Consider the following 16514-nt stretch of genomic DNA (forward strand, 5'->3'; position numbering starts at 1 on the left):
TTCACAATGACTTACTCTCATCTTTGCCAAAATGCATAAAATTTATGCCAAAATTATGACCAAAGGTAATTTCCTGTCCTCAAATTGGGAGGTGAGAAGCCTTTCAATACTCTGGAGGTGAGAAATAAGGAATGAGCATTGTCTGTGTGGAGAGATGTGGTGCAACTGTTCTTTGAAGCAGTGAATGGGACTATGAAGGCCAGAAAAATATCTTCATAACAAATACCTCACACCAAGAAGAATATGGATAGATGCCTTCTTCCTTTCTGAGCTGAGAGATAGCTCAGTTGCTCCTGGCCCCTTGTCTGCTATTATCAGTATTCACAAGCAACTAGGGGTTACCTTAGGTTCAAGAGAGCAAATGTAAAAAAAATTATTCAGCACTTATTAAAATGCAATATTATAATTAGTAACAAAATGTAGCTATAGCAAAAATGGAAGAAGGCTGAGAAGAGTAAGTAATTTGAATGGTTAAATGTGGGAGGGAAAAAATAACTTCTGTTCTTCATCAAAAACACTAAAGAAAGCTTTTTACTAAGTGGGAAAAAAGAGTACGTTTTTGACTCCCTAACTAGGAGGTAAATCTTAGGTAAGTGATATGTAATTACCTAGGCTGGAATTTGGTCAAAACACCGAGGTTAGTTTGCAAAAAGTAATTTAAGATTTTTAATAGCCCTTAGTACTCAAGATTCTTATTTTACATTTCAGCTGAAACTCTTATTACTGTTAAAGGATCTTCAGTATTTCTTCTCTCCTAATAAAATTCAGTATTTGAAAAAAAAACAAAAAACAAAAAACAACAAAAACAATAACAGAAGTTCACCTTATTCAAATTGTTCCAATATTTTTCTAATATTCTTTCTTTCCCTCATCCACCTGCAAACATTTTTTCATTATTTTTTTAAGAGTTGTTCATTAAAAGTAGTTATTGTTACTCTACTCTTAAGTAAACACCAGCTGGGAACATGATACAAATAGTTCCTACTAATATCAGACATTATTCAGCCATTCCCATCTGTATACTGCTAATGAAACAATCCCCATTTGAGTGGGCTAATGCACAAATAAGTAGACACTAAGCAGTCTCTGGGCAATACACTGCAAGTGTATATTCCAGGGCAGGAGAAAAATGAGAGGAGCGTGGTACTTGCAAAACAAAATCACAGGAGAAAATTATCACTGAATGTGTTAGTCTAAAGCAGTAGTATTGGGATAGTTGAAAATAACTCAGGGAAGGAGACAGCCATTGTTCCATTATCAGTCAGCTGCTGTTTAGGAAATGTTCCTTTGGGATTTTCAAAAGCTCTGATTATCCAGAATCCTCAAGGCTGTTTATAGTTCTGTGTCTCACTGGTTTAAAAGAACAAAAAGAATATCTATCTATCTATCTATCTATCTATCTATCTATCTATCTATCTATCTATCTATCTGTTTACATTGTTTTAGATGCCTTTGTATTTCCAAATTTGAATTAATGTGATCTGAAATTCATTAGACTCTTACCAAGCAAGAATTTGCTATAACTGTATTACAACTTAGCTATTAAGTACATTTGAGTTTCAGGATTTCAGAGTTTATTTTAGTTTCAGGGGTGTTTTGGCTTTTGTCTTTAACAGAAGTGACTTCAAGGCACAACTATGTGCTTCTGAAAATCTTAACTTCAGTTAATATATAATAAAAAAAAGACCACAGATCCAGAGAATCATAGACTGGCTTAAGCTGGGAGAGACCTTAAAGATCATTTCGTTTCAACCACCCTACCACAGGCAGAGTTGCCATCTACTAGATCAGGCTGCCCAGTACCCCATCCAATCTGGCCTTGGGATGGGGCATCCAGTTTCTCTGTGTACCTTATTTCATTGCCTCAACACTATCTGAGTAACAAAATTCCTCCTAATATCTAATCTAAATTTCTCCTCTTTTAGTTTAAAACTGTTTCCCCTTGTTCTGTCACTCTCAGATTGTATAAAAAGTCCATCTCTCCCCTGTTTGTGAGCTCGTTTTAGATACTGGAAGGCCACAAGGTGATTGCCCCAGAACTTTCTGTTCTCCAAACTAAACAAGCCCAGCTCCCTCAAATTTTCTTCATAGGAGAGGTGTTCCGGCCCTCTGATCATCTCTGTGACTCTTCTCTGAACCGACTCCAACACCTCCATGTCTCTCTTGTGCTGCATTTTAGGAATGCAGCCTTCCCTAAGAGTTGAATAGAAAAAATTGGCAAATAAATGCATACTGTTTAGCTTTTAACATATTAACTTGGTGATGAACTTGGAGAGATGCTGGGAGAAGAGTCCTGCACTTCTATGACTCTTCCGTTCAATATGTAGGAAAAATAGTTCTTCTCCCCCTAAATTAGTAACCAGTAAACTTAATAGGTGTATTTGCATGCCTATGTTATAATGCTGCTTCTTTAGCATGCAACAATTTGTATCCAATATGTAGTGCTTTCTTTCTATGCAAACAACTGAGGGCTGTCATTTTGCTCTGTAAGGAAAGCCATAGTCCTTGTTTTATGCAGTTGGACTGGAAATACAAAGTGGCAACCTTTTTTTTGTTTCATTTTTTCTGCCTAGGAGATGTTTGTAAGTTTTCTATTTAGTTTCATTTCCTTCTTAAAGCCAATGAAGACTGCTTTGAAAACTACTAACAATGGAAATAGTGCAGCAAAACTATCAGTGACAGAAGAATCAATTCCTAGCATATCAGTGAGCAAATATCAGCCTAAAAGATGATCTGCATAGGGAAACAAAGATTAGCCTTCTTTTAACTATGAGAGGAGGTAAAAATCATAGAGTCATAGAATCACAAGGTTGGAAAGGACCTACAAGATCATCTAGTCCAACCATCCTCCTATCACCATAACTACACACTGAGGTACTAAACCATATCTTGTAGCACCTCTTCAACACCACTGGGGATGGTGACTCCACCACCTCCCTGGGCAGGCCATTACAGTGCATGACCACTCTTTGAGAGAAAAAGTTTTTCCTTACGTCTAACCTAAATCTCCCCTGGAACAACTTGTGGCCATTCTCTCAGGTTTTATTTGTTGTCTGGGAGAAGAGGCCAACCCCCTCCTCATCACAACCTCCCTCCAGGAAGTTGTAAAATGCAGGTCTCCCCTGAGCCTCCCCTTTTCCAGACTAAACAGTTCCAGCTCCCTCAGCCACTCCTCATAAGACTTGTGCTCTAGCCCCCTCACATTAAATCTTAAGTAGTTTATCAATAGTTCTAAATCAAAGGATGTGCATATTTAAGGTATAAAATGTTGAATCTTGTTGTTGTTTTTGTTTTAACTGACCTTTCTATTTCCTTATAAGTAGTAAGTAAAATAGGGGTTGTTACTTTTTTTTCCTTCCCCTTTGATGTATATTGATTTATCCTAACTCACCTGGGAGTGGAAGACAAGCAAATGAAGATAAGGTTGAAGATAAGGTTAAAGAAAGGTTAAGCACAGCATCAAAGCCATTTTCTCAAGCAAAAAGGTTTTACGTTCTTTAAACACTTAACTGCATACCCTGTACATAATAATCACTATAATTAAGTGATTGTCCTTTAAAAACTTGAAAATGACATAGAGGAATGATAAATTGTTAATTAAGGATATGCTGTTCTGTTTCAATTCTGATTACACCTCCTGCTGGGCACGACTGATCTATTCTAATCTCTGCTGTGAATTCATTCAATGCCACGCCTTTCTGCTATCATGTTTTCACCCTTCCTGACTTTCATGGCTACCATATGGTACGGAGCCTCAGTAAGTTCAACTGATAATTTCATGGTATCAATGTTCTGGGGAAAAGATGCCACTGATATCCAATAGGCATGCTTGGACATGGTTGTCCTACCAGGCAAACATCTAAAATTGCCATTAAAAATGATGAATGAATTCCTAAATTGTGTTTTAAAATAGAGTTCATCATGACCATGAAAAATGTATTACTTTAGCTTAAAGAAATGGTTATTTCATCCTTAAGCTTCTCTTTTTCACAGGAAACTCATTTAAAATGGGTGGCCTGAAAATAGCAGTTAGAAGCAATAATGATCTTTAATTCCATATTAGAAGTATAGAAGAGAGTATCTCATTTCCTTTTTAGGCATAAAAGGGCAGAGTTCTGAGAAAGCATTTCTACCAATTTGAATTCAGGTTATTTCATATGAAAGCTCTAACATTAATACTAGAAAAATACATGATAGATACCTTATTATTATTATTATTACTATTTTAATACTGGATATCTTCTATAAGTCTAGTTATTATGTATTTATTATTTTTATTTTCTCTACCAGTTGGAATGTATTTAACTTGATCTGGTCCATTGTGTTTAAGCTATGTTTGTCTCCTCCAGAATTCTTCTAGCTACTTCAAGAGAGGAACATTGTGACTCTAATACTATGAGTTTCCTTTCCAGCTGGGCTATGTTTGTGCCATTTATGGGCTGAAGTATCACAGGTCGACTTCTAATCCTCTTGTTCACTGTGGTACGCTTGGGGTCGAGGTAGTAGCAGATGATCTCATTTGATCTCTCCCTTAGCTGCTGCACTTTGCCAGTCTCAGTTATAAAAGTGGCAGAAGCTGAAAACTATGTTCTGTCTTCCCTTTTTAAGAGGATTTGCTGTTTTCAGAGAAGTAAAAAAAAAAAAAAAAAAAAGATGTTCCTGCATGAAAAAGCAAAGGGATATGATGACTTTCTGAACTGCGAGTCAATGAGCCTCTCTCCACTTCTAAACACAGAATGACAAAACCCCTGCAGTGTGGGTAAAAAAAATTGTGGAGGTCTCCAGGCAAAACTTCTGTTCAAATGTTCAAAATAGAATAACTTCATAGCTGTATAGATTTTGAGGAGTATTTTGTTTTTGTGTGTTGCTGTCTTCCAGGTATAGATGTACAGTCTCTCACTATTCCAGCCTAAGTATACAAATACATCTTGGTAAAGTGTCTGCAGTTGGCGGATAAAAGCTCATTTGAGAGGTTACAGTTAAGTTCTGCAGTGAGAAAGTGGGTCTAATCATATATTTTCAATGACAATAAATTGCATATGGTTTATTGCTGTGTAATTTTCTTGTTACTCCCATTAGTATAATATAAACAGAGGACTGACAACTTTCTCCTACTTACCATGACTGGAAATTTGAGAAATGTTTCTTACAGTTACATCCTCCCACAGATGGAGAATTGTACTCTGGCACAGCAGCAGACTTCATGGGCAGAGACTTTGCCATTTTCCGAACTCTGGGGCATCACCATCCAATCAGAACAGAGCAGCACGACTCCCGGTGGCTAAATGGTATGTAAGATGTACATTTATCCAGTTACATTTGTCTAGCTATTAAAGAATAGCACACAGTTTTGTTCCAGCAACATCTGTGCCATATACACTCCTTTATTTGAAGCAGAATTTTCTCTTAAACTAGTTAAACTAATCGAAAGTGATTTATAAAGAAGAATTTTTGTTTTAATTACATTGAGATTTGTGGAGTGTGATTAAATTTAAAACATATACAGAAACTAAGTTAACACAATTAAGCCACAGGAGCTGATTTCTGTAGGGCGTAAGTTGGACAGAAGCTCAAGGCCTAGGGAGGCATCAGCCACACGTCAACACAAAGTAGCTACAGAGCCTTGGGCAGGTCTAAATTCTGTACAAGCTTTAATTTTTTACTGGATTGAAAGGAATCTGACACTGGCCACCAAGTGCAACAGAGAGTGAATCCACTGACTTTTCTGAGCAGTCCAGAGTTGTCAGTGGGTTGGAAAAAATGAAAGGAATCTTGGGTATTTCAAGTTATTGCATTTCAAAATATTCAGCAGACAAAAAGAGAAAAAATATAAATTATATGGATATTACTAAGCACGCCTGTAGCTGCTTGTTCATGTGTACAGGGTGAGAGGAGAGGGATAGCTTCAGTGAAAATCTTGTTTTGACTTCATGTACTTTAAAATGTGTTTGAGTTCTCTATCCAATTTTATTGAAGTCTGGACAAGGAGCTACTAGTTATGGTTTAGTAGTTTGTGGTAGCAATGGTAATGGGAGGACGGTTGGACTAAATGACCTTGTAAGTCCTTTCCAATCTTGTGATTCTATGATTCTATGAAATTTTCACTAATTTAACTGGATTTACACCAGGATTATGAGAGTTTTGGAAATGAATATTCATCATTTTAAAAAGCTGCCATTTGATTTAAGTGGGCCAGTAATGCTAGCTGTAGTCTATGTTAATTTATATTTTAATTTTGAAAACTTGACTCAGATACTTTTTCTGTACATGCTACTTGCATCTGTCAGACTTGCACTCCTGTTTTTTGAATTCAAAGAAAAGAATTGTGTTTAGATAGTTTTCACTTCTAACCATATTACTTATGTCTGTGCTAATGTCTGGGTCTTCTTGTGTGGTTCTTTAATTCAGTGCAAAGTGATCATTTTAGTATGTAACAGCAGCCAGTTTTTTAACAACAGTTTCTTTTCATTTAAAGTAAGGAACTTTTCTTTCATACTAGTTATTATATTAGATTTATGTATGATAAACAATCTAAATCTCATGGTTAAAATTGTAAAGTTCTTTTGGAGGTTGGATGAACAAAACTATTTAAGACATGTAGCCTGAAAGTAATGCCTCCTTTTTATTTCTATGGGAACAACAACAAATGCAAAAAGGACAATAATGCTACTTCATAGAGAAAATTTTCAGCAACAAAATACTGGTTTTCAACATAGTCATCACCTTTAGCAACACATTTTCATCAGCCTTGAACAAAAGCCTTTATGCCACATAAAACTGCCTCACTGTGCTCATACCTATAATTTAGTTTCCATAAACATTCAGCAAGCATTGATGAATATGAATAGGTGCAATTATTTTCTGTAGGAAATGAAGGAATTCAGTGGCACACCTTTGCTTCATATGTACTTCTATGTCAGACACCATTTTGGTAGACTGCCTCTGTCCTGTCATCTGTTGCATGGCAACAAAATGTAATGGAATATTGTTGGGAAGATTCAACCTCCACGGACATTCTACCAACATTTGCCTCCGATGTCGTGGACCAATGTAATAAAATAGAAGGCATTACTTTCAGAGCAGCCCTCATATATACACTGTATGTATGTATCAGATAACCACATATGTGTATGTGTGTGTACACAGGTGTGTTTTTATGATGATGAGTTGTATGAATCTGACTTATTTCCTGTTAAATTTAGTTTAGTCATAACTCAGACGTACAACTGTCAGGTCAGTTGATACTTGCCTAGTAAACCAGCAATATTGTTTATTAGGTTTTTTTTTTTTTACAGTAATAGAGAAGATAGCTGTACTTCAGAAAACATTACAGTACAGTGTTACAGATATATCCATCTGTCTTGGAAACTGTGAGAGTAAAAATATATTCAATGTAATGCAATGTTCATTTTCATTGTGATAGTTGTGATGACATAGAATACGGTCCTGCAAGCAAAATCTGCTTTTGTGCTCTAGATTTGCACAATGACAGCTGAGTCAGGAGCATTTGTATGTTGGAAAAGCACAGCCACTGTCCACAGCTCCAGTACTTCATCACTGAAAATGTGTCATTCCTTTGTGGATTCGGTTATCAGTCTTTCAGCACCAAATGTGAGAACTACTTTTCCCAAATTAGCACTAAGGTTACATCTGACAGAGTAGAAACCACAACCTCTTTATGCAAGATGGGAAGGTGAAGACATTTGCATGTAAAGAACCGATGAATGTCAGACTCTTCAGAATTTAAATATCATCCAAAAGAAGCATAGAAGTAGAAAGGCAGTATTTACCATAGCACACAGTGAAGATTATTTTCAACACTAAGTGTAGTTCTTAAACTATCTTCCTGTATGGAAATATAAGTTTTATCTGGTTTAAAAACGCAAGAATCAAACAAAGGCTTTTAGAATCTATTCTTATAGCTGTATATAATTTAATAGACAATGATCCATAAGTACATTCTTGAAATCTGTCTCTCCCTTGCAAGTCAATGAAGTTACATTCCTAAGAGGCAAAATTTGACTTAAAATCTGCACTACAGTGCTCCTATTAAAGGTTCTAAAACTCTACTGTTAATTTCCCAATGGTAATGTCCTGGCAGCCTTTCTGCATAGGACTCCTACTTTCAGCATCCAGCAAGGAAGTCCAAAAATGATAACCATTTGGATTTCAAACTCTTCAGACATGCCTTTATTTGACTTTTTAATTTTTATATATTTATTCTTACTTTGGCCATTTGTCTATCTTTTAATGCAATTAAAAAGTTTTGTGATTGCATGTATTTAAGGTGAGTATATTTTTAATAAAACACATTTGCGCTGAAGGATGAGGTATACTTAATGTTCCTAAACATTTGTACAAACTAGTTTTGAATCCTAGGTTTGTAAACATTTACACATTTTTAGTAAAAGCATGGATTGCTATGTAGTGATGGGTTTGCTTTTTCAGTTACTGTCCAGAATATGCTTATCTTCAGGTTAAAAACCCCTATTCTAATGGACAGATACTGAAAACTTGATAAGGACTGCAATTCTGACCAAAATGTGAACTCCTCATCTGCATGAAGCTTAAAAGATAGGTGGTGAGACAGCCAGTTATCAGTCTTCTTGTACACTTTCAGGGACAGTGACTCAACCACCTCCCTAGGCAGCCTGTTTCAGAGCCTGACCACTGTCTCAGAGAAGTATTTCCTCACATCCAACCTGAATCTCCTCTAGCACAACTTCCTCTAATCCTATCACTAGTCATGTGGGAAAATTGGCCAACCCCCACCTCACCACAACCTCCCTTCAGGCAGTTGTAGAATGCTATACAGTCTCCCTGAGCCTCCTCTTCTCCAGACTAAACACTCCCAGTTCCCTCAGATGATCTTCATAAGAATGTGCTCCAGACCCCTCACCAGTTTCGTTGCCCTTCTCTGGACACGTTCCAGAGCCTCAATGTCTTTCTTGTAGTGAGGGGCCCAAAACTGAACACAGTACTCATGTTGTGGCCTCACCAGAGCTGAGTGCAGGGAGATGATCACTTCTCTGCTCCTTCAGGTTACACTATTTCTGATACAAGCCAGGATGCCATTGGTTTTCTTGGCCACATGGGCACACTGTTAGCTCATATTCAGCTGAGCACCAACCAACACCCCCAGGTCCATTTCTTCCATACAATCTTTCAGCCACTCTGTCCCATGCCTGTAGTGTTACCTGGAGTTGTTGTGGCCAAAGTGCAGGACCTGGCACTTGATCTTGTTGAACATCAATCCATTATCCTCAGGCCAGCGACGCAGCAAAGTTCTTGCTTGTGTTTACTTTGTTCAAAACAGAGATTTGAAATTGCTTTCCCTGTATTAAACCTAAGGTCAGAGTGCAGAGAACACAGCTTCTTGGTAACAAAAATGGAATGAAGGGAACACTTGTGCATGAGTTTTTCCTAGAATTTAAATCTCATCTGGAATTGAACAACAATACACAAGAAGTTTTTGGATTAAAGTATGAACACAGTTTCTACAGAGATTACAGAATCACGTGTTGAAGATGTTCCACCTCTCATAATAAGACTATTGCTACTGGGAAGAGCGGTTTGAACTGTGCACAGCCCAAGGGAAGGTGCTGGCCAGCAGCTTTTAAATATTTTTAAGTCTTTTAAAAATTTTAAATGCTGTCAGGCTTCTAAAGACATTTCATTTTGCATAAAAAATTAAATAGTCACCAAACCGAATAAAGCAAGGGAGACTGATTCTATAGCTGTGTAGTCAGGGCATTCATCTAGAAGGTAGAGAACAATGCATCAGTCACTGTAGCAGTGTATATTTAATTATTGATACAGAGTTAGCCAGAAGTGACATGCAGGCATTTGCAAAAACACAGTAAAATATGTCCATACTCAGGGAAGTCAACTTGGTATGAAAAACCACTGTTCAGTGCCCCACACCAAATCATGCATTTTGTCGTAAGCCATGTGCATGGACATTACTGGCTCCTTGTGCAAGTGCATAGTATTTCTCTGCACAAAAAAGCTTTGACAGTCTGGGCTGGTCTCAGTGAGGATTAAGAATACATTTGGACTCTCTAAAAACGTCTTGAAATTAAAAAAACAAACAAACAAACAAATCACATGTTCACCTTTACTATAGGACTAATAGCTTTGATGTTATTTCCCACAGAGTTCTGCCGACAGACAAAAAGCATGCTTTTCTTTAGATGTGCCATTACCTTGTATAGTTCAGACCCATCAGAAACCAATGTTATTTCAAGGAAGTGTAGATCAGATCCTGCTTTTGTGAACTGTTTCGGTAATAACACAAGATGAGTAGGAGTCATGTGCAGGCTGGAGTAGCTTCCCCTGATACTAGGGAGTTCGTCTGAGAGCTAAATGGAGAGTTTGCTGTACATCTTTCACTCCCTTCTCTTAAGCTTAAGAAGCATTCATGCAAGGGCTGAGGGCACGGCTAGAGGCAAGAAAGCAGAAATGGTGGTGCAGTGTACCAAAGCAAATTCTAAGCAATGCACTGAAGTTGAGGTTTAGGGAAATGGAAGGAAAGCTTTAAGCCACCCTAATTTTATTTTACTCAAGCATGGGGGATCTGGCCTTAAATTGTTAACATTTCATAAAATGAATGACCATAAACATTTATTTTAAAATCAAAACAAACTTGGGATGCACAAAGTTTGAGAGGAAATGAAATCACAAAATCCACATTAAGGTAGTATTATGAATGTGATTTACACTCCAAATAGTGAGGGAACAGCAAAGTTAAGGCAGACAGTCCGGATGGATTTCCAGCCATAGTGTGGAATTTCCTTGCTTTCTGTGGATTTAAATCTGCTCTATAATGTTATTTTATCATACTTTCCATGGCTTAATTTTTAAAATGGGGTAGCAGTTGTACTTACTCCCCTGGGGTTATTGTCCTTGATAATCTTTATTTTACAGTTACATAAACAGCTGAGAATTATAGAAGCTGAGTGGCTGTTCAATAAAAATGCTCTCTTAAATTTCACAGGCTCCATTTTTGGAAATAAGGGTTTGATACTCTCTTGGCGTTAATACAGAACCTTAGCTATCACTGTATGTTGTTTCTGTTTATGGCATTTTGTAGGATGTCCCAGCACTGGCAACTTACACACCTAATTTTGATTATATATGAATTGCAAGAGGAGAACAAGATTTCAATTTGTTTATATTTTCCTATCTAATAAGGATGTAGTAAATGCATCGAGCCTTTATTCTCTTCCAGCTACTCTTTTGAGGCTTATACACTTTCATTTACTGCATTCTTGATCTATAATTCTAATTTGATCAGCCAAATCATACTCTTTTTCCATCCATCCGTATGTACTCACATCCCTCTCTTATGTGCCTCTCCTTGCTCCCTAAATGCCTTCCTAGTTTCCCACTTTCCAGCCCACCTCCTACACATTAGCAATCCAGACATACAGAAAGCGATAATACATGCCAGCAAAGGTAAGCAGACAGAAAATGGATAACCTTCCAGCACAGATGGGACTAAACCATCCTAGTTTACTCTAGGAAGGCTATTTTCTAAAATTTATCTGAGATGTTCTTGGAGAAAAGAGGTGGTGGATGCTATAAACACAATATATCAAGAAAAGAACTATTTAAATGAAGGACCTTTGAAAAAGTTGGATACAAGTTGGATATGAGCAAATTTAATTTTCAAATCTGTAGTCAGTGGGGCAGCCTAGCAGGTTTGAAGAGGAACTTTAATAACAGTTTATGTGCTCTCAGATAGTATTTTTGTCTGACACTGTGAGAAACTGAAGTAAATAGACTCCAGTCTGTGTTCACATAGATATACAAGGAAATATTTAAACAATCTTACCAGTGAAAACAGTGAGGTTTATTTTTCAAGGATATCTTGCATTTAAAGTACGCATTTATATCTTTGAACCAAATTAGTTAGCTGATATCTCCTATCATGCAGGCTGCAGCATGGAACCAAGCCCAGCATTTTCCCACCACTGCTCATGCAGACAAGAACAACTCAAAGCCTTGCAGGAACAAAACGTATAAGCAAGTCTCATTTCTCACTTAATACACCCTCCCACCCCCATTCCCCTTAGCTTCCTTGCTAAGAATAGCAATAAATAATTACACAGTGATAAATTCCATGTGTGACAAATGCTAATGTCACCTAACACAGTGCTAGGAGGTATTCAGAAACTATGGTGACGGTGGCATAATAATGCGAACAGAATGGAATACAACTCTTTTTTTCTTCCTTAAGTTTCTAGATCCAAATTCTAGAGAATGAATAAAATTTTCAAATTACTTTTCTCATTGCAAGCTAACAAGTCTTTTCTGAATACATTTTATTATAACTCATTCTATTTCTCCTGGAAGAAATGTTGAATTTCTGGAAGCACAAAGATGCACTTCTTTCTTGCTGTTATTACTTGGTGTTCAACCTAAAATGGTTACAACACAGGGAGCCATAAGCTCAACCAAGTATTTGATTGGAAGGTATCAACGTAGGTGAATCCAGTAATTCATCTTGACTGATAGCCCCTGCCTGTATCCTTATACAAAGTAAATAACAGGCTCTAATTTGGAAACTGAAAGCCAAGTAGCAATTAAAGAATGCATAGTTGCTTTACACTGCGTCTGGATGTGAGAAAGATCGTGAAGGTAAAAAGAATCAGAAAAATCACTCCCAAAAAGTCACCTGAACAAAATTATTTTAAACACTCCTAGCAAAATATTTCCTACTCTCCTCCTCTCCCCTCCTCTCCTCTCTCCTCTCTCCCCCCTCCCCCTCCTTCTTCCTCCCTCCTCCTTCCTGCCTCTCCCTTCCCCTCCCCTCCTGTCCTCCACTTTCCTCTCCTTCCCTCCCCTCCCTCTTGCTATTGTCAATGATTGCATCTTTTTTTTTCATTCACCTTAAGTGCTATGAATGAGATTTTGTTTCATTTAGGTATGAAAAATAGATAAAGCCTAAAGATGAGTTTTGAGGCTAGAGTGGATTCAGAGAGTAGGAAAGAAAAACAAAAGAGGACATCCCCATGGTTCTGATCACACATTCTGAGAACTTCCTGACACTCTAGAGAATATGAACTACAGAAAAATACTTGCATCAGTAAACATATTGGTTTGTATAATAGCCACAGTATGCTTGATGAAGTTAGGATACAAATTAGTTCAGCAACACCTGATTTAGGATATGTGTATGTCTTATGGTTAACCATGTTCTCATTTATGAGTGTTAGCTTGGTCAGTCTTATTATTCACACCAAAAAAATAATAGCTGGGAGTGTAGATTAGGAACCTTGTTTTGTGGTAACTCATGCTGTGACTCACCCTCTTTATAGAGCATATATGATAAAAAATAATGAGAGCTCAGAGTTCAAAGCATGGTTTTCACAGGAGCCCAGATAAGCTTTTATGCTCTACACAGTACAGTTTTTAGGAAAGAAATTTATAGCTCTCTAAACAAGCACTGTGAGATATGACCTCAGTCCCTAAAAGATCATTGTGCAGTTTCTTTCTAAACAGAGAAAAGGAAGTGATTGCCAGCTTTGGGATATGTGCTTACACATGTACATTGAATTGATCTGTTGGTAATATATTAGAAATGATAGTTTTTGGGGTTTTTTTTAATTGTAATTTTTATATTACTGGTGAATACACTATCACGTCAACAATCCAGTAAATCCTGGTAAGCATCATGTCAGGGTGAGACCTAAGAATATTGCCCTTTCCTTCCGCTATTCTCTGACTTTTCCAAGGAGGAAATTGGATAACTGAGCCAGAACAAGCTCTGTCTAGGTCTGGCTTGACACGAATAAGTCTGTACCTGGCTGTACTGAACAAATTGAGTGATCTTGTTTGTGTGGTCAGAATCAAGATTTAATGACCCAGTTGAGTTGCACGTTACAGACATAGAATGACAAACCTGAGTCTCAGTTGCCACCTCCAAATGTAGGCGCTGTGCAAAAATTCAGCTGCAGGAGTGCACCCCAGGAATAACGGTCTCGTGTATGTTTCCAGCTCTTAACTTACTCTTTTTATATTTCTATTTATATTTATCTGACAATGAAAGAATGTTTATTTATATAGACACATGGTATCATAGAACTGTTCAGGTTGGAAAAGACCTTAAAGGTCATTGAGTCCAAATGCATCCTAACCATACTACTCTAACAGCACTCCGCTAAATTATAGGTAATTGTATGATATTTATATGATGATATAATATTTATATGATTATATTTATGTGATATTTATTACATCATACGTAATAAACATGTATCAGCTTCAATGGATAATTTCTGCAGTTGAGAATGGGCACATTGTGTACTTCTTTCAGTGAATAAATATTAAAAGGACCATGCATGTGTATCTACACATAAAAGGTCTATACATATATGCATAAATATAAACACGTTACCTTCATGCTCCAGTTAATTGTCAGTAAGTGTTATTGAAAATTCTTACCCTGGAGACGAATTTCGATAGGAAAATTGAAAAATAAAATAGGAAAGATAATTTATCTGAAACAGGTGTAATGTTCAGGTTCTACAACTGCACTTTGTTTTGCTTTTTGGCTAGGCCTCACTTCTAGTTACACAATCTGGTTTTCTTTGTAAGTATTATTTTTATAAAGATGTAAATCAGATTAAGGTGGCCTGATGCCAAAGGCACTACATGTGTACTGTAGACCTTGCAAACTCAGCTGGATTTCCCAGGAGCTCTGAGATCTCTGTGAGGGCTCACCACTTCTCTGATGCTTGAAAAGTAGTGACTTTCAGGTACCAAATTCTGCCTTCTTTCTTGTTAACAAATAACCAGCCAATTATTCAAGAAAAGTTAAGCAGAAATCTGCTGGTAGGGAATCACACCGCAGAATACTAAGTGATTTCAACAAAGTGGGAAGGGGTCTGTTACAGCCCTCTTCATTGAGATATGACACACATCTGATGTTTTTTGTACGTTCTTGTGCCTTTTCTTCCCTTCTGCTCTAGCCATCAATTTAATGAGTGTTGACCCTGTCAATACCAATTTCCTCTTCTCAGGACAGCACATTTAGAGTTTGGTGGGCATTCAATAGAAATTTACTGTTGACTGGGTAATTTGAGTTCATGTGTGTGGTGAAAAATTAGTGAGGAGAATTACCCAGAAAAGTGGATGCCATGACAATGCATGTCACCATGGTGTGACCAGCTCTGCTGACATAGGTTTCAAAAGCTCTCCCCCTGTGAAAATGGGGCCTGTTTGCAAATTAATTAGTTTCTGGCAGCAGCTTGATTGTTGACCCAAAGTTTGTAGAGTGGAAAAACAATCAGATTAGTGTGTTCAATATAAAGGCCCAGTGCGGCACTCAAGTGCAGTTTGCCAAACTGTTGAAGCTGTGAATAGAGTGAAACAAATTCTTTTTTGAGAAGCCAAGGCAAAGGTTAAGTGTGATGTGACTGGAGCACGCTGGCTGCCGCGGGGGGGGGGGGGGGGGGGGGGAAGGTGGAGAATTAGAGGTTTCAGCCATACAAGAATGGAGAGCACTAAGCAAGTTGCATTGAATTTAATGAAATTCACAGCTTCAGACCAAAGTGTTTGCCTGGCAGAGTCTGTGTTAAAAGGAGAAATAAGATGGCTTTGTTTTGAGAAGTTTTCTTTATACAATCTTGTTGGAGTTTGGGGATTGAGCCTTTAAAGACTATTAGAAACACTTCCTGAGTCTCCATACTGTTTCTAGGCACCTGCAGACTTTGAGGTTTGTACCAATTCTTCCCCATCTCTGCCACATATAAACTCTCTTTATGTCCACTGATTCTATCCAAGGCTCATTTATCACCTCCAGTGTTTGGGCAGGTTTCTTTTAAATTGAGCTGGTTCTGCAACTCACAAACAGGCATATCAGAAATCAACTCCTGTGAATTGAGAGACTAATTAAAATCTATTATTCATGTATGAAGACAAAAGTTAGATACTACAAAAATGCCACATTCCAGATATTTACCTGATAATGAAGTAAAATATCTACACTGCATCCAAGAAAAATCTGCTAATTTCTGCTCACTGCAGTGCTCAGTTCATGTCATTCACAATATACGTTATTTCTTCAATATCTATTTTTATACAAATCTGCTTCTTAAAATTAATTAGTCATTTGCTGTTTTTAATGCTTTTAGAATATTTTCTCTACATCACTGTAAAAATATACATTTTTATTATTATTTTCCCAGTATGCAAATGGAAAAGGCTAATGCCAGTACATGCGGAGGACACCATATTTATGATGTAGTATTCTCTTCTCCCAGTATCTTGGCTCTGTTTGCATAGTTCAGAAAACATAATAGAACTAACCAGAGAGAGAAAGAAGCTGGGATGAGAAGCTGAAGGGCTCCACCACAAATCCATCAAGTAACTGAGCTGCCCTGCACATTTAGCAGAGCAAATGGTGGAAGCTCTATCCTTGAAGATGTTCAAGGTCAGACTGGATCAGGCTCTGAGTAACCAGATCTAGCTGTAGATTTCCCTGTTCAGTGAATTGGAGTTGGATCATA

The 16514-nt window shown here is 37.3% G+C and overlaps 1 protein-coding gene across 1 annotated transcript in view; it reads left to right on the top strand.

The window, feature by feature from the left end:
* Positions 1 to 16514, top strand: part of SEMA3A (semaphorin 3A) — a 170990-nt gene that overhangs the window by 102601 nt on the left and 51875 nt on the right. The window contains exon 6 of the mRNA XM_048934056.1: positions 5169 to 5288. Coding sequence (XP_048790013.1) covers positions 5169 to 5288 — 120 coding nt within the window. The remainder of the gene's footprint in view (positions 1 to 5168; positions 5289 to 16514) is intronic.

The sequence above is a fragment of the Lagopus muta genome, chromosome 1 (genome assembly GCF_023343835.1).
Source record: "Lagopus muta isolate bLagMut1 chromosome 1, bLagMut1 primary, whole genome shotgun sequence".
NCBI classification, from domain to species: domain Eukaryota; kingdom Metazoa; phylum Chordata; class Aves; order Galliformes; family Phasianidae; genus Lagopus; species Lagopus muta.